This window comes from Haliotis rubra, unplaced genomic scaffold, assembly GCF_003918875.1.
Source record: "Haliotis rubra isolate DU_JTF1 unplaced genomic scaffold, ASM391887v1 Scf187, whole genome shotgun sequence".
NCBI classification, from domain to species: domain Eukaryota; kingdom Metazoa; phylum Mollusca; class Gastropoda; order Lepetellida; family Haliotidae; genus Haliotis; species Haliotis rubra.
This window is the reverse complement of record NW_025765858.1, coordinates 749,633-776,590: the sequence shown is the minus strand read 5'-3', so window position 1 is coordinate 776,590 and position 26,958 is coordinate 749,633. Positions and strand designations below refer to the sequence as shown.

At 40.6% G+C, this 26,958-nt stretch overlaps 2 protein-coding genes across 2 annotated transcripts in view; one reads left to right on the top strand and one right to left on the bottom strand.

Annotated features, from left to right (window-relative positions):
- Positions 1-246: 246 nt before the first annotated feature.
- Positions 247-15,181, top strand: LOC124274047 (vacuolar protein sorting-associated protein 26C-like). Its single transcript, XM_046709376.1, has 9 exons — positions 247-320; positions 1,749-1,892; positions 6,985-7,134; positions 8,559-8,639; positions 9,399-9,473; positions 10,606-10,686; positions 11,868-11,964; positions 13,186-13,311; positions 14,496-15,181. The coding sequence occupies exons 1-9, from the start codon at positions 267-269 to the stop codon at positions 14,576-14,578; spliced, it is 891 nt and encodes a 296-aa protein (XP_046565332.1). The 5' UTR covers positions 247-266; the 3' UTR covers positions 14,579-15,181.
- Positions 15,182-20,796: 5,615 nt separating this feature from the next.
- Positions 20,797-26,958, bottom strand: part of LOC124274045 (protein sel-1 homolog 3-like) — a 33,703-nt gene continuing 27,541 nt past the window's right edge. Inside the window, exons 18-24 of the mRNA XM_046709373.1 lie at positions 26,836-26,919; positions 25,616-25,706; positions 24,794-24,884; positions 24,117-24,223; positions 23,796-23,923; positions 21,900-22,002; positions 20,797-21,201 (exon numbers count right to left, since the gene is read on the bottom strand). Of these exons, the coding sequence (XP_046565329.1) occupies positions 21,103-21,201; positions 21,900-22,002; positions 23,796-23,923; positions 24,117-24,223; positions 24,794-24,884; positions 25,616-25,706; positions 26,836-26,919 (703 nt within the window). The 3' untranslated portion in view covers positions 20,797-21,102. The remainder of the gene's footprint in view (positions 21,202-21,899; positions 22,003-23,795; positions 23,924-24,116; positions 24,224-24,793; positions 24,885-25,615; positions 25,707-26,835; positions 26,920-26,958) is intronic.

The window sequence follows — 26,958 nt, the reverse complement described above, 5'->3', positions numbered from 1 at the left end:
ATGGGATTACAATTATACCTGTTATACCTTATGAACATTTAAATAACTTGCTTTTCTGAAGCTATCCTAAAATATATATTTTGAAATTAATTAAATTCTGATTTAATGCACAGTTGATTATAGTTTATTTCTTGATGTTATATAAATTTAAACATTGTAGATATCAATGAAATGTCATGCTGTGAGATATTGTTATCTTTTGGACGATCGTATTATTGTATTTTACATGTTGTGTGCGGCTAACTTGAGTCACATGACAATCCAAGATGGCGACGATCGACATTCGTCTGAAGAAAGTGAACAAGGTTTATAGGGAAGGGGTAAGTTTGGATTGATTTGTCAATGTACTTGTCATCATGCAAAGCATAGTCCGTATATGTGCCCTCGTAAGAGAATCAAGCAATGAAATGGTAAATCTAACTGTTATTTTTTGCAGTATTTGCATGTTGGAAATTTCGATGTCCTGTTTTCGATCACCTGATTGCCCCTCCCCTTTTTCGTTTCTCGATGGCGATTATCACTTTGAGTGTATTTCAGGTTGTTTTGACATATTTATTAAGTAAACACGTTAAGTTATTCTTCTGTTACTTTTCGTATTTGTTGCATGAGTGACATTTCTGCTGTAGATCTATCCCAACTGTCCAGTTGACTAACGGGATCGAGTGATCAACTCGCTGACTTCGTTGACAAATGTCATCGTATCAGTAACTGCTTATTTGAGCCCAGACTCGATTATTTACAAAACGTCTTCGGGCCACGCCTTCATATAGCAGGAACACCACTGAGTGCGACGGTTAACAAACAAACTCAACATTTTCTAACTGTGTTGCTTGTACAATGTTAGCCGAGAGCCGCGATGCGGTCCTATACGGGATGGCCTAAAAGTCGGGCCAAGAAAAGTCGGGCCGGGCCGGGCCACCGGGTAATACTAAAATGGATTGCAGATGATTAAAACCCTACATTTGGGTCGATACTCTGACACAAATGCATAGTTTGATTGAAAATGTATAGTTAATGGGAAAAGACCAACACAACAACAAAGTCTACATACCGAGATTCCTGTAGAAAAGACAATATCTTGTTATGTGTTCTGATTAATACATTTTAATGATTCTCTTAGCGTGTGACATCTTTGCAGTAAGTGGTTTTGACTGCAACCTTTCATTATTTGTAAGATTTTAACATTTTATCCATTTAATGTTCTCAAAAGGACGTTTCTGGCACAGGGATCTGAGTGCGGGACGCGTGTAATGACACAAAACTCTGAAATCAAGGTAATGACTGTCATCTGTCGCTCTTCAACTGTTCTGATTATACATTTTAATGCCTATATGGTTAAGCAACCCATTATTTTACATTTTAACATTTTATCCATTTAATGTTCTCAAAAACATCATCAAGGTATTATTGTCGAACTATGTATACTTTGTAGCCTTTATGGCACATGGAAGAACATGAACATTCGGTGTTCGATTGTAATGTGAACTTATTGTAATGTTTTTAATTTTGAAACTTTCAATATCATTAAGGGTGGTGGAGACAGTGTTCACCAAAGGCTCAGGTGTATGTGTGAAGACGATTTCTGGTGTACCCTGCCATGATATTGCTTGAAGATTGCTAAAAGCAGCATTAAACCATACCCACTCATTCATTTAATTGCCTCACCATATTTCAGAACAATTAATGTATTTTAATGGCATTAAATCATCTTAGATAATGAACGGATGAACTCCTTTTGTTTCTCTCAGGATGTCGTATCCGGTGTTGTGGTGGTGCAGAGTCGTGGGGAGTTACAGCACCAGGGCATCACCCTTGCGGTAGATGGCGTTGTTAATCTACAGCTCAGTGCCAAAAGTGTTGGCGTCTTTGAGGCCTTCTACAACTCTCTCAAGGTAGGAGGCAAATTTAGACAATAGCTTGGACAGGCCTGACAGTCAATGCTTGACCCATCATCACCTGAAAATGCCAGTAGGATCTGGCAGAGCAACATAATTAGTGACTGACATGAGACAACACCATCTGTCTCTGACATTGACAGTTCTGCTTCTTTATGTGGAGGTGAGGTGAAATTGGGTTAACGTCGCACTGGAGAATATTTCGCTAATATGATGACGTGCATGCGTGTGTATGTCTATGTGCAGCTGCTTGTATTATCCCAGACTGAAGCTGGTTTTATAGTGCTAGCCCACTGAGATACCATGCCGCAGTGAAGCATGAATACCCCACTCAGACACATTATACTGACTCCGAGCCAACCAGTCCTTGTTGTACCCATTAATGCCGAACGCCAGACAGGGACCAACAAGTACCATATTTGTACGTCTTATGGTATGACGCGGTCAGGGATCGAACCCACGACCTTTCGCTCTCTGGGCGGACGCTCTAACCACTACACCACGGAGGCGGTCCAACATACTTAGTGACTGACATGAGGCAACACCATCTGTCTCTGACATTGACAGTTCTGCCTCTTTATGTGGAAATTGGAAGACAGTTGACTGCTACTAGGTCTTGTTTACATTTTACATTTATGTTATTAAGTTAACGTAACATCAGGAAAAGTTGTGGCCAGGAGTGTTTGTTTGAAACGTGTGAAAATTTGACTAGTTTACATATATCACTATTCCATATTTTGCTTCATATGATCACAACAAATGTTATGCCTTTTTTTGTAAGAGGATGAATGAACATCTTTTTTTTGTAAAAGGTGACTTACAGTATCGGGCTGTCATTCTCGGGGACAGTTGTTTCAAGACATTTTATCCCAGTTGCATTGATCAAAGTACATGTGTCAATCACTGGATAGTTGGCTCTTGACTTGATTAATTTACAGACTATCAAATCTTTAATATTCCTGAGTACAGTGTTAAGAAACAAAAATACTCACAATGAACAGTCTGCATGTCACACCCATCCGTCAGTAACAGCTTATCTGATTGTTTTAAAGAGAATCAGAGTATGTTCATAAGACCCACATTTACAGTAATGTAGGCTGGCTGGCTGGCTGAGTTTGGTTTTACGCCGTTTTTAGCAATATTCCAGCAATATCACGGTGGGGGACACCAGAAATGGGCTTCACAAGTTGTACCCATGTTGGGAATCGAACCCGGGCCTTCGGCGTGACGAGCGAACGCTTTAACCACTAGGCTACCCCACCGCCCCAGTAATGTAGGATTTAAGTTTGGAGAATTATTATGATTATGATTATTTACCACCATATAGCTTGAGCGCGACGCTAAAGAACAAACCAACCAACCTTGTTCTTCCCAGACTGAATAATGAAAGAGTTACATTTTCACAAGTCTATTGTCCCAGGTACATGCATCTATGCATAATTAGGTAAACTGTGTATGCCATGGTTGAGCTATTTGTTTGATAGATACCCATGGTTTAGAGTAATAGGTGATTTGGGGAAAATCAACATTATTTAACAGAAGAACAAGCAAGATTGAGATCAATGTCGACTTGATCCAGGTGGAAGTAAATACCTTGCCAGAGCATAGACACCCCTTCATAGTGACTTGGCCTGCTCTGGTGAGTCAGTGGGGCTCATGATCACCAATATTAGGTAGTCTAGTTTCAGTGTTAACATAGGTATCTGAGATTTAATTTGTTAGAAAATCTGACAGAAAAGGCACATTCCGATCGTGAAGTGAAATCCGGTATAGACACAGACGTAGTCCTCTGAAGCTGAAGACAAGAAGTGTATTTAGGTTGAATATGCAAGACCCGTGAAGGGCCGGGTTAGAATATTGATCTTCAGTAACCCATCTTTGTTGTAAGAAGCGACTAACAGGATTGGGTGGTCAGGCTCGCTCGCTTGGTTGACACATGTCATCAGTTCCCACTTGCGCAGATCGCTGCTCATGGTGTTGATCACTGGATTGTCTGAATCATTACCACAGTCTGTCCAAATGGTTATTTACAGACCACCGCGATATAGCTGGAATATTGCTGCGTACGGCGTAAAACTACACTCACTCACTCACCATAACCTAATAAATTTTAAGATGCACTCACACAAATACAAATGATCAGTATTTCTTGCAGCTTGTAAAATGCATATGCATGGTCTTTCCTCGACTCATAAACATAGTTTTAAGAGTCCCTGCTGGCAATATGAGGGTCTGTGACAGTGTAGAGAACTGTATGTTTTGATAATTTCTGTAGCGCCTGGAATGAATCATTGATCATGTGGATTGATGGATGTAATGATGCATGTAACTGCTCTGAAGGAAACAACCAAACACTTAGCAAGTCATAGATGTGTTGTGGGTGCAGTGAATACTATTGTGCGCCCATTGTTTACATTTGTGAATAGTGGACTCACAATAGCGCATTGAGTGAAACCCTGCATATAACAGAATGAGTGAGTGAGTTGGGTTTTACGCTGCTTTTAGCAATATTCCAGCAACATCACGGCGGGGGACACCAGAAATGGACTTCACACATTGTGCCCATGTGGGGAATCGAACCCGGGTCTTCGGCGTGACGAGCGGATGCTTTAACCACTAGACTACCCCACCACCCCGCATATAACAGAACTGAAATGTCATATGACAGTGATATTCTTAATATCATTATCACTGGTGGATAGACACCATTCCACATAGGCGGATCCAGAGGGGGGTTGCAGGGGAGCGCACCCCCCCTTTTGCCCTGAAAGTTTATTAAATGACCATTGAAACTCTCATGAAAATGAAGTGTGCACCCCTCCTTTGCTCAATAGTGTGCATCCCCCCTTTCTGAAAAAGCTGTATCCGCACCTGTTCCACATGGATATTATAGGTCATATACAGCAACAGAGAAAGGCTGAATCAAAAGGTAAACTATAACATATGTTATATTTAGGATTCCACTTTCTCAGTAAAGTACAGATTCATGTACTTTTGTTAGGTTGAGTCCCATCTGGGATTTGAGCCCATGCTCTCAGAGTCAGGCACCTAATTGCCAGAACACACAGTCAGCCATCTAACCCACTCAGCCGCCGATACTTCCAAGAAAATAGAAGCCGGACAACTGGAGTCTTTTTTGTCTTTTCTGTAGCCCTCTGACAAGTGTAAATTGGCACGGCTGCCACAGCTGATATCTATGAATACACAAAGTCTTTTATAGAATGGTCAAATGGGACATATGTGTCGGTAACTGTAAACTAATAAACTGATTCCAAGAAATCTTTGTCAACATATACAGGCTTTCACAAAAGTAATTTCCCATCCACTCTCAGCTTGCCTGTCACAGAAATATTAGCAGACATCACTGTGACAGTCTGTGACTTTAACCACTGGTCTGAAGCCTGAGTAACGTTCTGTTTGGTCCAGTATGCCAAGCAGACAATGGTTCATATGATAACACAGAGCATTAATGGAAATTTTGTAAGGTCATGTTTGGGCAAGTAGACTCAAACATGTTGGGACAGACTGTGGTAATGATTCAAACTTTCAGAGTGAAATATTGAAGACATTTTGGTATTTAAATTTGTTTGATATGCACTCTGCTGTGCAAGTCATTTGTGCCATCCCTGAATAAGAAGCATACAAATTTTTGTGTACTTGCTGTTTAATTACACTCAGCAATGATGAACTCCAGCTGTGTATGATCAAGCAGAGGCCCAGATAAGCTGCGTATCCAGGTAAAATACGCATAGATAATTTCCAATTACGCATTTAAAAATAATTGTTGCGTACCAATTAACGCATTTAAAATGTTAGATACGCAAAAGGTTTAAAACAAATGCGTACGGAATATATTTATAAAAATCGCTTGCGTAATGAAAAAGACGTTGATTGCTAAGTTGTACTGTTAGTATAGGACAAGTGTTGTACTGTCAGTATAGGATGAGTGATTTTTTATGAAATCATTTCCATTATATTTAAGTTGGTTTTGATTAGGTATGACATAAGTCAGAACATACCTGCTTAGTAAACTTACTCAATGACATAATACCTAGGTGAGTAAAATGACTGAAGTACATGTACGAACATATTTGAAAGCAGTGGGTAAGGAAAATGAAATACCCACTCAACATTCATAATACCCACTCCAAAAAAATACAGTGGGTACAGTACCCACATGAGCTAAATCTTATCTGGAGCTCTGATCAAGTCAGAATCAGATAATCATGTGATTGCCATTGTGAACAACGCCATCAGTGTACAACCCTTATATTACTGCTTCTATGTGTCTTCATGTTTTAGTTCTCACAAGACATACAGGATGTGAAGAAGAGTAAATGCTGACACTTGAGATGTAAATTATCTAAACAACAAACAAGAACATGTTTGTATGGTGACACACTGTCATCCTAGCCACCGAACCTGGCCACCAGATCCAGCTGGTCAACTGCACCATTTTATTCATCATTTGGCATGGTGGGCGAGCAGTCTAAGGCGTCAGGCTAGTGATCCAGCAAACTTGAGGTGACGGAATCGAGCCCACCTGGGACCGGGTGTAAAATGCTTGGAGTAAACTTTGTGTGCAGACTCTTTCAGAGTTGTCACAACCTCTAGTTTACAGTACACAACCCTGTGCACTTAAAAGAACCCACGATCCGTTGGTAGATGACCAGATGGTGGCCACATGAATACGTGCAAACACCTTGTTGCGGGCACAGCAATGTGCAGTAATTTGGACAAAGTACTGTGACTATGTGTCCCAGTCCACCAAGCTGGCAAAAAATGGGTACCTCATAAGGATGGGAAAGCCACATTAACTCGGTGCGCCAAGAGGCTGCAAGAGTTGTATGATCCCCAGGGAGTTGAGATTGGTAATGTGATACCCTGCTGAGATTGACATCCAATGATCAAGGAAAAATAAAGAAGCTCTTTGAGCATGCTTGTAGATGGGATGGACTGTGGCGCTATATAAATACCCATATAATAAGAACTTGTCTGGTCAGTTTAGATTGCTGGAGACCTGGAATACCATGATCAATACAATTTTGTGAATACCATGATTATTATATTACATTTCTTTATACTCCAGCCTATCCAGTTGATCAACTACCACCTCGATGTGGCCAAACCTGGCAAGCTACCATCAGGGAAGACTGAGATCCCCTTCGAGGTACCGCTCAGAGCGAAGGCAGGAAAAACACTGTACGAGACATACCATGGAGTATTTGTCAACATACAGGTGAGTCCTGGTCAATAGTTTGAGGTACCGCTCTGATCTAAGGGGTAGCAACAGTGTACAAGAAGTGTTATGGAGTATTTGTCAACATACAGGTGAGTCCTGGTCAATAGTTTGAGGTACCGCTCTGATCTAAGGGGTAGCAACACTGTACAAGAAGTGTCATGGAGTCTTTGTCAACATATACGTGAGGTTTCCATCTGTTGGACAACATGGTACAAGAAGTGCAATGATGTATCCGTCAAAACACAGTACTTTGACAACCCGCTCTGATTTGAGAAGAGACAACACAGTTTGCTGGAAGTACCTAGGAGTCTTTGTCCATCTTGAATTGATCTTCCGTAAACCCATTCTTGTCGTAAGAGGCGACTAACAGGATTGGGTGGTCAGACTCGCTGACTTGGTTGACACATGTCATCGTATCCCAATTGCATAGATCGATGCCCATGCAATTGATCACTGGTCTGTCTAGTCCAGACTCGATTATTTACAGATCGCTGTCATATAACGGGAATATTGCTGAGTGTGGCCTTAGACAGCAAACCAACCAACCAGTATTTCAAAGATGTATCCAACAAACTATTTACTATCTGTTTAATTGGCATTTAGAAGTTGGTGACTAATAAGAAAAGTAAGATTGTTTATGGATAACAACTTCTTTTATTATATATGATGCAACGTTTCGGTATGGATTCTTATAAGAGTGAAGTACTACAGCACAGAACAGACTTATATACATGAACAGGGATTAAGTAATAACAACATGTAGGTATGAATCAAGGGGGATTAACAATAACAGCAAGGCACGGTGGTAATAATGTAGTGACAATAGGAGGAAGCCAATGGTCCTAGCGGCAGAGACAAAATATACATGGCTGATGAGATTAATTAGCAATGATAGCTGGAGTGGTGTAATCTGTTGTTTTTATCAGTTCATTGTATGCAGAAGGGATGAGATATCCCTGGATTCTGTTGATTGAGGGCTTGTGTCTCCGGATTTGAACTGCTTCTGCAAGTTTTCTTTTGGTGAAGCACCATCTTTTACTAAGCACCATCAAACGATCGATCCGCTACCATCATTTTACTAAGCACCATCAAACGATCGATCCATTTTCACTATTTGGTAAAAACATGACATTTTGGTATTTATTGTTATAGTTATTTGAACCCTTCTTCTCATCAGGAATTTCATATTGATAATGGGGCGGTGTAGGGGTAGCCTAGTGGTTAAAGCGCTCATTTCGTCCATGCATCGAAGACCTGGTTCGATTCCCATACATGGGTACAATGTGTGAAGCCCATTTCTGGTGTCCCCGCTCACCGTGATATAGCTGGAATATTGCTAAGAGCGACGCTGAAAAGCACTAAACTCACTCACTCACTCATATTGATAATGACTTGATCCTTGTGCCACTGTCGTGTTTCAGTACTGTGTGAAGGTGGACATGAAGAGATCTCTGCTCAACAAGGACCTTCAGAAGCAGACCGAATTCATTGTCGAGTATAAGGTACGTACTGGCCACAAACAATTATAATCATCGATGATCTCAGTTTTAATATACTGGACTCTTGTTTTACTATGAGTGTGCTTATTTAACAGTCTCCGATACCCGCCTTTACCAACAGATAAAAAGACAAAGGGAACTGATATCAGGTTTGCCAATTGATATCACGTGTTAGGTCACATGGGCAACTGATCGGTAACAGTATTTGTTGGTTTTACGGAAGAAAGTTATTAAAAAGCAAATTTTTTGTCCTTCACGAAGTTATCAAAATTAATCATCCCAAACTGGCTTCCACAGGAAGTAACCCTTGGATACTGTTCTGTCTAAACTGAAAAAGTTGCAAGAGATATTTTGGATTATGAATATTATGTCATGCTGGTGTCTATTGATATCAGCGGCTTTCCAATGTTTAATGAAGGACTGAAATTAGTGGTAGATACCATACAGCGATCCATGCTGTCGAAATGCAATAATGAAAAGTAAACAAAATTACACGTTTAATGCCTCATGATCCCCTTGAAGATACAGGTTGGAATCGGTCTTCACAAACCGATGCTTGCAGTAAGAGGCGACTAACAGGATTGGATGGCCAAGCTTGCTGACTTGGCTGATCTATGGCATTGTATACCGTATGCATTTATCATTGTCCATGATGTCAATCACTGGACTGTCTGGCCCAGAACCAGTAATGTTTAGTTCTCATCTAGCTGGAATATTAAACAGCAGACAATCAAGCAAACACTCCTCATCTGTTTGTTTCAGGAACAAGAAGAGAAGTCAAAGCCAAAACTTGTCAACTTCACGATCACCCCAGAAACATTGACGAATATAAAGGAGGTACTTACCATGGTTACATTCTCCTCGTACCCAATATGTTCTTATGTTTTGTCCACAAAAATTCATTCTTGTTTTGTCAAGACTCTTTCAGACATAATTGTCAAAATGTCCATGAAATTTGCTGAGCAACTGAAAGAATGTTGATTGGGGACAGTGCCCCTCACGCACTTGTTCACAGTGTGGATACCTGACACTTGACATTAAAAGATAAAATTGGTACAGAGACATCATGCTGCATCTATGTAAGGTATTTATGATAAACAGGAGCACGATGTCACACTGTCTGTCTGTCTGTCTGTCTGTCTGTCTCAGACATGGAACCCATGAAGGTCCGGGTTAGAATTGATCTTCAGAAACCCATGTTTGTTGTAAGAGGCGACTAACAGGATTTGGTGGTCAGGCTCACTGACTTGGTTGACACATGTCATCGGTTCCCAATTGCACAGATCGATTCTCATGCTGCTGATCATTGGATTATCTGGTCCAGACTCAAATTATTCACAGACCACCGCCATAAAGTGGGAATATTGCTGAGTGTGGCGTAAAACTAAACTCACTCACTCACTCTCAGACACGGTATGATGTCACTCTGCCAATTATTCCTCAGTTTTATTTCCTTAATGTCAAGTGTCAGAAAGAATAATAAGTACAAAATTTTGAATGTCTTTTATGACCCTTCCGAAGATCAAACCACTGCTTTCCACTCTCCGGGCTGACACTCTATCCACTTCACCATGGAGGTTGTCTCCCCTGCCAGACCACTAGTAGATAACTTGTTGTAAACAGGTCTTAATGGGTCCCTTTCTGCATTCATGCCCTCCTGCTTGTGCCTTGGATTCTGTTTCTTTGTACCAGGTTTCTGAACGCTGTGATAACTGCAGTGGGTATTTTGACCTCCTACTTGATACTGGTTTAAAATTTAGGAAGAAAAATCATGATGAGGAAGAATTTGATAAAAGTGCTAATTATTGTATTTTATTGTATGTTTCTTTGTTGTTTGTTTCGTTGTAGCTACAATACCTTTCCATAAGAATGTATACTAGTTAGGTCTACCCCGAGTTTCAAGCTTCAAGTTATTCTCAGGAAAGTAGACTTGTTGGATTTGTTCAATGGGTGTGTGTTTTGATTCCAGAAACAGAATGTGCCAAGGTTTAAAGTGAAAGGAAAGCTCAGCTCGTCCAATCTGCAGATAACGAAGCCGTTAACAGGCGAGGTGAGTCACAGTCCACTCCAGGTTCAGATCCATTCATTGAAGAATACGCCTTGGATGAATGGTAGTCTACACCATATACTTTGTGCACATCTGGCAAATTTAAATTGGATTGGCCACCATGGCTGAAAGTTGTGTATACAAGTTGGGGCTGTGGGGTAGTCTAGTGGTTAAAGCGCTGGCTCGTCGCGCCGAAGACCGGGTTCGAATCCCCACATGGGTACAATGAGTGAAGCCCATTTCTGGTGTCCCCAGCCATGATATTGCTGGAATATTGCTAAAAGCGAAAACCAAACTCAGTCAGTCAGTCAGTATACAAATTGATATTTAACAAGTGGTCAGATATAACATATGTTATATTTTGGATTCCATTTTCATTGTAAGGTACTGATTCAAAACTGTTGGCGGTTGAGTTCGATCAGAGATTTATACCCCCAGATCGTGAAATGGTGAGTGAGTGAATGAGTTGAAGAAAAAGTGGATCAGTACTTCACAAACCTTATCCCAAATGTGGCGTTTGAAACGCAGATCCGTTAAGCTGAAGTATCTGAATAAAATATTAGTGTTCTTTTCCCTAAAGAAAGTACTGCATTCAATTTATAGTCTGTGTCCAACAAATGCCCTCATGTTTTGAATTATGAATTTCCTGAAGACTCTGTAATACCAACAGAGTTGTCTCCCCTTACTGTTGTTCAAGAAGTCGTGGAGGCTTCTCTCTGTGGCCTGATTACAAACAGATTGATTACCTCATTAACTTACATTCTTGGCATTATATATATATGGGGCTTAAAACTTATTGCAGTTAACTTATTTCTGTTAAGAATTATTTTACAGATTCTGGGACATTGACAGAAGCGTGGTTTTGTTTGTCCGGGTCATATTGGGAAAGATATGAGATGAAATAGAAGAATCCTACTCACGTGGAGAATGATTTGGCAAATCTACATTAACTCAGCTCTAGACAGAAATTCTTCTTTGTTCAAGGCTTCATTTGGATCTGTTTGTAATTTGTAGATGTGCATTTTCAAATGCGATAATCCTAGCTCTGTGTATCGTGTTTGCGTGTTTTTGTGTGTTGTTGTGTTTTCATGGGGTGCAGTGTGCATGTTTGTGTGTGTGGCATGCGTGTGTGTGCTCGCTGATTTCAATGTTATTAGCTTGTCCCCTCTCTGTTTATGTTCCAGCTGCAAGTTGATCAATGTGATGCACAGATCAAGTCTATCGAGATCCAGCTGGTCAGAGTAGAGACATGTGGCTGTGCAGAGGGGTATGCTAAAGATGGTATGTAGTTTCTTGTGTATAATGAGCACTTACGTTAAATGAACACTTACATGTATTGATCACTTACATTTAATGGTCTTTAACGAGTTATGAGCACTCTCTTCATGTACAGTTGCATGTAATAAACAATTACGTTTGATGAACACTTGCATGCAATGAACGCTTACATTTAATATACCCGAGCATGTAATGGGCACTTACGTTCATGAACACTTGCATGCCATAAGCACATATTTTTAAAGAACACATTTATTGCATGTAGTGAGCACTTATGTTTAATGAACACTTGCACGTAATGAGGTCTTGGCGTCAATGAGAACTTTCATTTAATAAACACTTACATTTAACAAACGCATACACAAAATGTGCACTGATATGAAATGAGTACATATGTGCTCTTAAACAAAAAGCACACTTGCTTATAATGAACACTTATGCATTATGAACATTGAAATATAATAAATACTTAAGTAAAATTAATGTTTATTTAGTGAGTGAGCATACTTACATATATCTACAATATAATATCACGGCGAGGGACACCAGAAATGGGCTTCAAACACTGTACCCATGTGGGGAATGGAACCTGGGTCTTCGTGGTGACGAGCTTAACGCTTTAACCACTAGGGTTACCCTTAATCACTCTGGTTATTATGAACTCAAAGGCACCACTAATGTTAGTTCATTATAACCACGGTTTGTTATACACAGTTCGACTGTAATATACATCAAGTGGTCACTTACCACCAAGAAAACATATTTTTCACATCTCTCAATTCTATATTAGCTGTCCAAACCAAACTGTGATTGAAAGTATAGAGCTCAAGAAGTTAACTGTAATTGTTAGAAAATTATTTTGGTGACATGAATTTCTGCTTTGACTGAGAGAAGTTATGATAAAAAGAAGAATAAATATATTCCCCAAATCTCCAAAATTTGAAAAATTAGAAATATATATAGATACAATGGCGAACTTTAATACTTTAACCACTAAGCTGCCCCAATCAGCCCTACATATAATGAATATTTACATATAATAAGCACATTCATATAATGAAGACATACATATAATTTATAATGAACACTTTCATAGAATGCACACTTGTGCTTTATGAGCACTTCTGTATAGTTATGCTCACTTCACTTAGAGTAATCACCACTTCCGTGTAATGAGCTGAAAGTGTCACAAAACCCCACCAACTCACTCACTCACTGTTCCAGCGACGGAGATACAAAACATCCAGATAGCTGACGGAGACGTGTGTCGGGGGCAGAACATCCCTATCTTCATGATCTTTCCACGTCTCTTCACCTGCCCAACTTTGTCAACAAGTAACTTTAAAATTGGTAAGTGAGTCCTTCTGTTTATTGAAATATCTGGGCAGGATTAGCAGTGACAGTGATCCTGTCTCACAACTATGAATAGATGATGCGACTTATGGTCAAAGGGGGGTAACTCAGCATTATGGTCCACGCTGAGCCCTCTCATAAACACCTGCTTCTAATAGACACTCTACCATTAGCTAGCATATCAAAAGGCATATGGACCTCTACTAGAGGAAATACGGTATTTTTCATGCACAGTGGAATCTGTCCAATCCAGACTCTGTGTAATCCAGTTTTCTCCAAAACTGGGCTACTCGCTGAGTCCAGGCAAATTTGTTCTTAATGTATCGTTAAAGCTTGTTTTGTTTGGTCCTCAAAATTTGGCTTATCTACGTTACTATGCGGAAACTCATCATGGCAATGTCTACAGTAAGGGACAAAACTTGTCTAATCCGGACTGCTTTACAATCCGGACAAATGAGTCTGATCCAGGCCAGTCCAGATAGACAGATTCCACTGTATACTCCACAGAAATAATACAGCAGTATTTTATTTATTCATTAAGATTTTATTTACCAGTACATCTTGAAGCTTAATAGTCACTTAACACTCAATCATCTCATTCACAACAACCCGGCTTGTTTGAAATCACAAAGAGCTTCATATACAGTAGAAGTTAATTCGCCAGATCGTCAGAATTAGGAACATAAGACCAGATGTGTTTTTCATCTCTTCCTCGCGAGTAAACGGATTACTGTGTACTAGTATATCGCACAGATAGGGATTTCCTGTGAGTAAGCAATAAACGCCACCCTGACAGGTTAAGCCACTCTGTTTGTTTTCACTGCTATTAGTGGCGGCCAAAGAGGCAGCTGGCAGTTCCGCAATTACTGATTGCGCGAATAATTGACGCTGATGTAGTCTAAACTGACAATTCCATTCGAAAATTGCACCACGCCGAAAATAAGTATCACGCTTACAGTATATTTCTCCATGAAAGAATGCAAATTTATTCGTCCTGAAGCAGGTGTGGCTAAATCTGTTTTCAGTTTATGAAAACATGTCACAAAGTAACAGCAGAGACCCTAAATAAAAATTTATCATATGGTCTCTGGTAATAGCACAGTAAGCCAATTAAATACTGCAGAACTGCTTACAATTTACTACATGTTGTTTATTACATGGAGGTGGTGTTCTGGTTTCAGAGTTTGAGATCAACATTGTACTTGTGTTCCACGATGATCACCTAGTGACAGAGAACTTTCCCATCAAACTGACCCGCTTCTGAACAACATATGACGGTGCTTGTCGCAACTCTTTGAAGGCAGTACATGTGACTGCCAAACGTTGTCATCACGACAGATGGACCGACAATACTGTACCTCAGCCACCTACAGCAAGGATTCAGTTAGACCTGCCCAGATACCTACATTCAGCCCAATGTTTATAGTTTTTTTTTATGTAAAAATTCCCACCCAAATGAGAATTGTAACTTTCCCATCATTCTTATAAATTTGTCGGTTGAAGAGATTGATAACAGCATGATGAAATATGATGATCAACTAATACAAGTACTGGAATCTGATAAAGTGTTATCCCAAATATAACAATATACATTTGACCTCTTTCTAAATGGCATTCTGTATTCATTAATAGGAAGAGGTTCATTTCTTTATTATATTGAACGTAATGTTCAAATGCAAAGTTGAAATATCTGGGAAGACACAAATCTAAGAGATATCAAGTTTGAACAAACTATTTTCATTATTATTGCCTGTGAATGGCATGAGTTAGTATAGATGCTGTATGTATCCCTGAACAATGGATCATGTTTAGCACCACTTTAAACAGTATGTCAGTTACATCACTGTGTGTCTGGTTGATAGTAGTGCTGAGATTTTGTTGGACATCAACATGTTTGAATGAATGTGAAAATTTGTAAATATAATATTGTACATAAATGTCATCATTTATGATATGTAAATAAATGAATGTAAACAAATATTCTTTTGTCTTGTCACAGAAAGTTTGGATATGTTTTCTTCATATGTTCTCTCCATCTTTGTTGGGGGAGCATGAAGGGCGAAGGGAAGCCTACTAGCCTAGTGGTTAAAGGGTTCACTCCTCATGCTGAAGGCTTGGATCGATCCCAAAATGGTGTGTGTGGTAAACGCTGTATAAACCATACCCACTCACTCACTATGAAAAACCGGTCGAGACCCGGGTTAGAATTAGTCTTCAGAAACCCATGCTTGTCGTAAGGGGCACTCCGTGGTGTAGTGGTTAGGTCGCGGGGGTCGATCCCGGCCGCGTCATACCAAAAGACATTATAATGTGGTACTTGTTGGTCCCTGCCTGGCGCTCGGCATTAATGGGTACAACAAGGACTGGTCGGCTCGGAGTCAGTATAATGTGTCTGAGTGGGGTATTCATGCTTCACTGCGGCATGGTATCTCAGTGGGCTAGCACTATAAAACCAGCTTCAGTCTGGGCTAGTACAAGCAGCCGCACATACACATACACACGCATGCACGTCGTCATATGAGCGAAATATTCTCAATCACGACGTTAAACCCAATTTCACCACAGCTCACCGTAAGGGGGGGGCAACTCTGGTGGTCAGGCTCGCTGACTTAGTTGACACATCGTATCACAGCCGCGTATATCAAAGCTGATGATGTTGATCACTGGATTATCTGGTCGATTATTTACAGACCGCCGCTATATAACTGGAATATTGCTGATTGCAGTGTCAAATAACAAACAAAACAACAACAAACACTCTGAAGAAATCAAACCTGGCCCAAACTGAAGGCAAAGTTTGACTGGTCAAGACTTGCTTGATCAAATGATGCTGTTTGATTACTAGGGCTGTGTATTGGCAAGTAAATTGTCTTGCAATATATTGCGATTCAGGTACCCATGTTGCGATACGTATAGCGATATATTGGGAACATATGTGTTTGACAGTGAGTGACACTAATTGTGCATGTCAGTCCTATTTCCGTAACCCATGCTTGTCGTAAGAGGCAACTAACGAGATCGGGTGGTCAGGCTCGCTGACTCTGACTCAGGGCAAAGACGTTCTGTGACGAGGATCTGAACGTGAGATACAGGCCAAGAGTTCCAAGATGAATCCCGACAATCAGGACAAGGATTGGATTGAACCTACAAACAGAAACAAATATCCCCGAGGTGACTTTGGGATAGAGCGGGATCACTCACTAACTCACTCACTCACCACCACCATCTCCACATGTCATCGGTTCCCAATTGCGCAGATCGATGCTAATGTTATTGATCACTGGATTGTGTGGTCCAGACTCGATTATTTACAGACCGCCGCTATATAGCTGGAATATTGCTGAGTGCGGCGTAAAACTAAACTCACTCACTCACTGGTAATACCGTGCAGTCCTAGTTATATCTACACTATTGCTGACAACTGCCTACAACAGTGTTCACTCGGTCGAGGCAATGAAGGGGAAATATCCAATATGAAAAGGTCCACAACACTGTTGCTTGTAACAGATTGTGGATCAGGTGGCTATACTCGGTAACTCACTGCATGTTGTACTGGATTACTGTAGTTTATACTGTCAATTTTGTTTCCTGTCGACCGTGAAGAGCCAGGCCACCCTCAGCAACCCATGCACGTCGACAAGCGGCGACTAACCGGATCCGGTGGTCAGGTGGATGAGCGTCATGGCATCCCATTCAAGTAGAGCGATATGATTTCAATCACTGGTAAAATTATTAAATCTCTCTCTCTCTCTCACACACACACACACACACGTATATGTTACAGGCAGATTGTGAAATCAGTCACTTCGTGAAATGACTAAGAGGACCAGCCATTTCGCTATTGGCTATATAAATAGGTTTGGACGTTTCTATCAAATTTGATGTAAACGTGCTTGATAACGATTGCCAATGTTCGTGATGCACGCAACAAATCGCCCAAACGCATTTTGTGGCCCCAACTCTCAGAAACACGAAACACAATGTCTTAGTCGGATACATGAGAAAGATCGTGCGAAAAATCAGTATAAACAGGGATAATCTACAACACGTTATATAGTCTCCCTGGTCCCTGGTATAAATGGCCTGTCCAACACTGCAATATCACTGCACATAAAGTCACACAGAGAGAATGCAGAGGTTAACCCAGGAAGAAAGAGAACGAGCAGTAGGGATAGTTGAATGGCTGACCCTCTTAGTTATTTCACGAGATGACTGAAATATTTAGTCATTTCACAAAATGACTGATTTCACAGACTGACTGTAAGATATATAACAATTGCGTGGATCGATGCTCACGATGTTAATCACTGGATTATTCCGTCAAGACTCGATTATTTACAAACAACCGTCTTATGGCTGGATGATTGCGGCCTTAAACAATCTGTATGGTTAGACACCATTACGGGCCGTTATCATGTGGCCGTGACAGTGCTAACTGCTTCTTTTGTTTGCTCAAAAGGACAATCAACTTGAAAAATTAACAGCTGATTGATAATTCCCAGACGATTCCAGGAAGAGAGGTCTGCACATGCGAAAGGCTCAAGGAACATATATTGCACATGCATGACACAGTTGCCTCGTCCAGTTCTTGTGTTAGAAGGGGCTCATCAGAACATTTGTTAACTGTATTCAACTGTGGTTGAAATTGAGAAGACGGTGTTAGCGATTTTTACGTCAAGACATCAGAAGCTCGTGCACTTACCCCGCCAAATATTGAAGCAAGAGTTGACCAGTTGTAAACATCGCAGAATCTTGTGCACAGTTTCTTCCCTTTGTGGCGTAAGGATACAGTGATCACGGGTTCTCATCTTGCATTACTTGATTGCAAGACTTATCATGCGTCGATTTTATGAAACTGGTAAACATTGCAAAGTGAGTCACATTACTCTCACATTCAGATGACGCAGTTCAGATGCGGTGTTCGGAGCTACAGATAACTTTTTGGGTCATTGAGTTATGTACTCGCTTGTGTTCATCTCAATTGGGTATCCTAATTTTTCTTTGAGTAACCAAATAAATTGTACTCACCTCACTCAAACTCAATTGAGTATTTTGCCATTTTCCATTCATTTTAAAAATATAATAAAGTTTAAATGTTAGTGTTTGTTATTTATATTTGATCTGTAATAGAGGAACGATAAGAAAGACTGCAAGTTGTCAAGTTCATATCCCGAAATAGAACCTCTCAGTAAACCTGTTATTTTATCTATCCACAGGTACGCAAGCTAAGATTTGACATTTTCATGTGTACGCATGTAAGATCACATTTATTGAGTATTTCTCAAAATTCAAGCGTACTTGTACCCAATAGACTTAATAAGAATTGAGTTTTCACATAAATATTTGCGTAATTTACGCAGATACGCAACTTATCTGTACCTCTGCGGTGTTTGATCCCTGGTTATGTTGTCCATAAATGAGCCGGGATTTAGGAGATAAAACAAGGACTTGTCTGCTCATGGTCAGTCAGAGTGGGATGTCCATGATAAACTGGGATAGCATTCTTATAAAATCGCCAGAACGCCAGAAAAAGGCTTCACACATTGTACCCATTTAGGAAATGAACCCGAGTCTTCGGCGTGGCGAGCGAACGCATTATCCACTCGGCTACCCCATCGTCCCGCCTCGACTTGAACAAACACACACACACACACACGTGCATACACGTCTCCTTTTGAGGGAAATAGTCTTGAACGCGACGTTCAGATCCATTTCACTGCTACTAAAAACACAAGTGAAGGCTTATCTTATTGCACTGTTTATGTACAATACATTGCATAGGATTCTTATATACACATATACATGTCGGTAGTTCCTTCTTGCATACGTAATTGTCGTTCATACCAAACAAGGTAACATTAAGGAAAGATATCGGTAGAGGGCTGAAACTACAATATGGTGAAACAGTGTGAAGAGAAATGACGTTACAAAAAGTCGGCTGAAGAGTGAGTGAGTGAGATGGGTTTAATGCCACTTTGTATGATAATCAAGTTATATCACGACGTGTCGGGGGTTCGTTCCTCAAATTATCGTGCCGCTAAGGTGATCGGAACTCCCATTCTTTAACATAGACTTACGACGCAAAGGGAGCCGGGAACCAGCATGGTATCGGAAGTAGCGCCTCGCGAGACTTACAGGCCCTATTGAAAACTGACTGACTGACTGAGTTTGTTTTACGCCGCTTTAGCAATATTCCAGCAACATCACGGCGGGGGACACCAGAAATGGGCTTTACTCATTGTACCCATGTGGGGTTTCGGACTCGGGTCTTCGGCGTGACGAGCCAACGCTTTAACCACTAGGCTACCCCACCGCCCCTCCCTATTGAAAACAATGTCAGGACCTGCGAGCCCCATGTATTACACAAAGATGGACAGTAATTAGTATGATTAGATAAGTAGGACTCACCAGCGTCTGATACAATCAACATTTGTTTAGTCAGAAGTGAAATAAAACTGATATGATAACAATCGAAAAATGTTTGGCAATCAAACACAACACATTTTTACGAACAGGGAATAAATGATGCATCACATATTATCAGTAATATACCCTAACTATTTGATAGGGATGTTACAAAACCAAATAAAATCATGTGCAGTGTTCCGCTGCAAAAAATAATATGTAGTTGACGGGACACGATCCAGGAGTTGAAGTCCAAAAGGTTAGCTGACGCGACCTTCTACTAGGTTTTGTTAGACTCAGTATAGCAGTGTAACGAATAATACTGAGCCTAAGTATCCTTCGACTGGAGTTGAAGGTGTAGTCACATAACTGATTTGCTCAAGTCTCGCGAAATTCACTTATATCTCGCGAGACCTCGTAGCATGATGGAGACCATCATAAACCGGCGTACACAGTATATAAATATTCAGTGTACAGTAGTATCACAGTAGAGATTACAATTTAGTGTTAGTTCTCATCCCTGACAGTTATGTTCGGTCTGGACTGTACTCCTGTAATTCTAAACATCGTATGTACATTAAGCATGACGTTCTTTAGTAAGAACTAAATGAATCAATCGAGACTATAGTGCGTTTGGCTCAAAAGAGGACCGATATATTGCAATCCAACTCGAAAACTAATAAACATATAATACTCAATGAAACACTGATCATAATCAAAACATCAGACCAACTCTGTCATTTGTTTGCAGAATTTATGTCCTAAAATTAACAAAGTTGTTTAGCAAACAATCATTATAATATTGACACAGTTCACTATTTCTTACGAGGGAGGAGTGCAGAGAAAGGGACAGCCAGGTGTTAGAGAAGCACGTGCACAAGTGCCCACAAAGTTATTGATTCATTAACCTGTGCTGTGCCGTCTCCATCCTTTCTCGAACACCTGGCTGTCCCTTTCTCTGCACTCCTCCCTCGTAACAAATAGTGAACTGTGTCAATATTTTAATGATAGTTTGTTAAACAACTTTTTTATTTTTAGGACATAAATTCTGCAAAAAACTCAAAGAGTTGTTCTGACGTTTTGATTATGATCAGTGTTTCATTGAGTATTTTATTATGTTTATTAGTTTTCGAGTTAGATTGCAATTCATAGGTCCGCTTTTGAGCCAAACGGACTGTAGTGTATTATTTTGATGAGGCCAACCAAGTGACGCTAAACTATAAACGTCAACATGTTCTATCACATAACAATCTATAACAACAAAAGTTTAACATGCTAATTCTTTAACCATTCTCACAGCAACAGCTGATTCGACCAGTGAAAAAAACTTATTCTTTAAAACCATGTTTACAAAACAGATCCACATTTTGATGATTAAACGGATCAAATGTCCAGATCCGCTTGCCGCCTCGTGTGCATCTGGTGGTACACTGTCAACGACGTCACCACGACGACCATCGTCACGCCCACGATACTGGACAGCTGAGGAAGATACATACATACAACAGCATCAGTCATACTGGCACCTCATCTTTGTTTGTTTGTTTGTTTGTTTGTTTGTGTGCGTGTTTGTTTAAGTGCGTGACGTGTTTTGGTTTAACGCGTCATTCTGCAATATTCCAGCTATATCAAGGCGGGGACACCAGAAATCTTCAAACAATGGCCAATTGCGTAGATATATGCTCATGATTGTTGATCGCTGGATCATCAGGTCCAGATTCGATTATTTACTGCTCGCCACCCTACAGCTGGACTATTGCTGGGTGCGGTGTTAAACAACGAACAAATTCAAACAATGGATTCTGGGCCAGAAAATCCAGTGATCTGTACAATCGTGACAAGTATAGCATGAATCAGAATAAGATGTGAGCCAACAACTCCTGTTAGTCGCCTTTTACGGCAAGCACGGGTCGAACAAGTTACGCGCGCCCGCACACGAACGCACACACACACACATGATGTTTGGGGGCGGGATCACAAATGTCATAAGTACCGTTCATCAAATTATGGTCATAACTTTCCAGTTAATAACTACAGCTTTGTTTTTGCACGTTCTATTTAGTAATTGAATCGAACTGAATAGAACTGAATCGAAATGGAAGTCACATTGGTCCGTGGCTTCTTAATTATAAGAAATGTTTAAATAATGATATAAAATGTGTACATAATGTGGGAGGTACCTTCATCCAAATATGGTATCTTGTCCACACATCGATAAACTGTATCTTCGCCAGAGCGAGGCTGCAGGGGAGATAAGCCTCGGTCTTCCGAGATTCTTTGCACCTGTACAAACACAAAATTCTTGTAATAACTTCGGCGGGTTGTAATATTCATTGAGGCTACAGGAATTAAAAGCACACTGAAGACATATTTCAACACTACAGGATCATTGGCATTAGCCCAGGATTCTGGCACGCCAAAGGGACACAAGTCTGCACAGAAAATTATGATGTCCAAGGTGTCTGATCCACAGGTTCTACAGTCGGCATCAGGATCTGGACACACGTAATAAGCGGAATGTAACACGGCAAACACTGACCCTCACTATCATTGGAAACGTATGATCACTATAGTAAACCGCTATAAACTACATTGCAAAAACATTGTAAAATTCTGCTACTGTCACACCAAAGCAACGACATTTAAGGAACCAATGTCATTAAAAACAAGTACACACGTAAGTACAGACAGACAATCCAGTGATGGTCAGAACATCAGTGTGTGAGTGAGTGAGTGAGTGAGTATGGTTTAACGCCGCTTTTAGCAATATTCCAGCAATATCACGGCGGGGGACACCAGAAATGGGCTTCACACATTGTACCCATGTGGGGACAGAACATCAGACTCAAATTCCCAATGTCAGGTTCAATAGCCATTTTGAATGATAGTCGTACGGTAAGTTAGTCACAATGCGTGAGTGATTATATTCAGTCACATATATTTCGGCCTAATCGTAACTAAAACCAGCTACACATGAATAATACAATGTCAAAGGACAGTAAACGAACTAGAGTATCACAGGTACAGATTTAGAACAAGTATATAAGCATCAACAATAATATTATATACAATTGGGCTATAGATCACCAGCAGTTGGGCCACCACACTTGGGAATCAGTTTTTTATGAGTAAATATTTACGTTAACCCTCATCATGCAGTGTGCAAAATAGCCCACTTGCCCGTGGCTAGTAAAAATCCAGTCGGGCCAGTAAATCTCGTTTAATTCATGCCCGATTATGGCCTGATACAATTGTTCGTCATATGAGCAGCTTAATGATGAATCCCGTGTCATGCAGACAATATCATATTCTAATGTATTTTTGTAATCTTTTGCTTAGTTTCGACATTCAAATTTCGGGCTAGTGAATTATTTTGTGGGCTAGTAACTTTCAGGCATAACTAGCACAACTGGCTAGCACATTTTTGAAATTATTTGGCACATCGCCCCCATCTGATGTGGAGTCCGAGTCTGTACTGATGCTGGTTTATAGTCTCAGCAATATGAGATATAATGTTAGTGAGTGAGTGAGTTTGGTTTTACGCCGCTTTTAGCAATATTCCAGGAACATCACGGCGGGGGACACCAGAAATGGTCTTCACACATTGTGTACCCATGTGGAGAATAGGACCCGGGGTCTTCGGCGTGACGAGCCAACGCTTTACCCACTAGGCTACCCCATCGCCCCTATAATGTTAGTTTAACGTGGATACTGTAACCAGACTCCGAGCTATTATATCTCCTTAGCGCGAGGCAGGGTAACAAGAAACACCGCCTTTAAACGTCTATTGGTATGACGCGACTGGGGCTCGACCCACCGACCTTTCCTCTCCCAGTGGACGCTTCACTAAACCACGGGATGCAGCCACGTTACAAACAAACTAAGACGACAATACATTCATCACCTCGTATTTAAAATAACTCTGTCTGTACATATCTATACTATACCCTTTGTCTGCCTCTTGTTGAACTTTTTTGTAATATACACTTGCAACTATGCGGAGAGGGCTTATTTAAGTTGGATAACTTGTGCCCAATCCGTTTCTTAATTGAATAAAATATGTTTCAATCAATCACCTCGTATATAGGTACATCAGGAGGGTGACGTTGTTGGCCCGATGTGCCTTGGGGATGTGCAGGATGTCCCAGGTGCTGTCGGGAATTCTAGCGCCCTCCTCCACCATGAACGCCAGGTTAAACAACGCCTATAAATAAAAAAGGCAGTTTCATCATTTTAAAAACAAATGAACCATGACCAATCGTTCTCTTCAAAAGGTGAAACACCCTAGTCAAAGGAAATTATGTAACTTCAATGCCTTCCTATTACAATAGTTTATCATTCATGTTTATCAGTCAAAGCTGAATTTAAGTTCATGGAAATGCTGAAGACATACTTACATGTGGGTCTCCCTTCAAGGCTGAGTTAGCATAGAAGACAGAAGCCTTGGGGATATCTCTCTCAGCCCTGCATCCGTACCAATAGTAATCCCCCATCTTGATCATAGCTGAACAGAAACAACGAGGTCAGATGAAACAAGGCAATAATTGTCTTATAATAATTATAATAGCATTGATAATGTTTTAAAGGCCAGTTGTTAAGGCTACAGTCCGGTTTTAACAACATTTCAGAATATGACAGTAAGCCAGGTAACGTTCTTCACAAATGTTCAAGAGAGTTTTAAGAATTGGTTTCTATTTAGGCACATGCAAAGAGTTTGATGTGTGAAAATATGAATTAATTTGAAGATAAATGAGAAAAAGGATTCCCCAAAAAAGTTTTGACTGGCCTTATATGTCCAGTCCACGTTGGACGTTTGTTTGAAATGCTGGTTGTTTGGTTAGGTGTTTAACGCCACACTCAGCAATATTCCAGTTATATGGCGGCAGTTTGTAAATAATCAAGTCTGGACCAGACAATCCAGTGACCAACAGTATGAGCATAAAAATTGGGATACGATGACATGTCAACCACGTCAGCGAGCCTGACCACCCGATCCCTGGTCTCTTAGACAAGCATGGGTTACTGAAGACCGATTCTGACCAGGATCTTCACGGGCCTCTCAATGTGTCCTCACCGTAGGAGTCGACGAGCTGGGTCTCCCTCTGTAGTGACTGGTTGTAGTGTCGCCACATACACTCCTTCTCCATGTGGTTCACGATACCTTCCTGTAAACACAAGCACCTGAGTGAGTGAGGCAGTGTTTATTTGTTTATCTTTTCGTTGTTTTACGCCGCACTCAGCAGTATTCCAGCTATATAACGCCGGTCTGTAAATCACTCAGTCGGAACCACTCAAGCCAGTGATTGACATGATCAGCACCGATTCTCGCAGCTGGGTTACGATGACATGTGTCAGCAAAGTCAGCGAGCCTGACTGTCAACCAAGGCAGCGACCCGATCCCGTTAGTCGCCTCTTATGACATGCATAGGTTGCTGAAAACCAATTCTAACCCGGATCTTCACGGGTCTCTTCATGAACTGGCTTTCACACCAAGTTATCTTCCATAACCTATTAGGGGCGGTGGGGTAGTCTAGTGGTTAAGGCGTTCGCTCGTCACGCCGAAGACCCAGGTTCGATTCCCCACATGGATACAATGTGTTAAGCCCATTTCTGGTGTCCCCCGCCGTGATATTGCTGGAATATTGCTAAAAGCGGCGTAAAACCAAACTCACTCACTCAATAACCTATTAAAGTACTGATTATGTCACCTACTTGGTTTGACACGCACAACTGAAGCGAGTGAGTGAGTTTAGTTCTACGCCGCTTTTAGCAATATTCTGGCAATATCACGGCGAATTATGGTTCAGGAACTCAGACTTGGTTGCATGGCTTAGCAGCTTTGAGAGAGATCCGTAGTTTATTAATTAATAAATGTGTACTGTAGCAGGTCACTGACCTTGTTTTCCTCACACAACCACGCGACGTTGAAATCCCCGACCTCAATCCCTGTGTCGGCCGCCAGTAGGTAGTAGAAGAACGCCAGGGGGCTGTAGGGGTTGAAAAAACATTCGTGTAGCCAATCACAAATGCATCGATCTTACCTGTACTAAAATGATAAAATTGGTGTATTACTTATCGACTTCTCCCTTAACGTTTGATTAATGTGTCTTTTATTGGCCCCATGTATTGCTTTTAAAGCATTGTAGAAGTCACCGAAAGAAGTGTGAAAACACACAAATTTCATTTAGTGGGGAATATATGGAGCTCGTATATCATTGTTACGTGTTGACTCATTTACACGATTGTTGTCACCTGCGTTTCAACGTGTATACAGACCTACTTACTGTTTATATATATATACACGAGTTGATAAAAGTTAAAATATCCGAGGCTTGCCGATAATATTTTTACTTTAATCAACGAGTGTTGATATATTTGATATCAGAAGACACGAGGGTGAGATTTTTATTTATCATCCAAAATCATTCTTCATCAGTTATCTTTAAAATAATGAATTTATCTGAACACATAACTGTCATTAGGCTTCTTGAGCAGTGAGTCAGTGAGATCATAGCATTGTGACGTCATCAGCTTATGACATCATAGCTTTGCCTGTCAGCAACTTTGTGACGTCATAGCATTGTCAGCTGTGCTCTTAGCGATGTCAAAACACTGTGAGGTCATTGACTGATGATGTAATAGCATTATGGCAGTACATTTTTTGTTGCGATATCAACAATGTACCACTTAATCTCACACAAGCGATATTTACTGTGGGAGCCAGTTTTGGATGATAAATGTAAAATATGCGTTTCTACGTTATTTATTTCCAGTAGGGAAGGGTTTTTTTTATATTTGGGGGCCTTGGAGTTTGTATAGATATTTATTCCACCTACAAAACAGCCATTCTACCAATTAAAACTCTGATCCTCAATATACTTTCATAACAACAACAGCAGCAACAACAACAACAGCAGCAGCAGCATATCAGTGAGAGAAACACAGTCACATATATGTTCCGATGGCATAAAACAAAACGAGTATTGTCAAGCATGTATGGAGATACATGAATTTGGGTATTAGCGCCTTCCCTAGCCCAACCAATCACCCTACCCCTTCCCAACAATCAGTCGGCCCCTAAGCAGACGCCATTGTGTTTCTGTTGTATGAACTTACATATTGCCACTTCTGTAAGCATGGAGACCTTTCCGTAACACAATTCCAACAGCCGGATTCTTCTCAGCCACAAACCGTGCCCACCTGCAATAAATAGGTGCAGTGTATAAGTAGGTATGACTG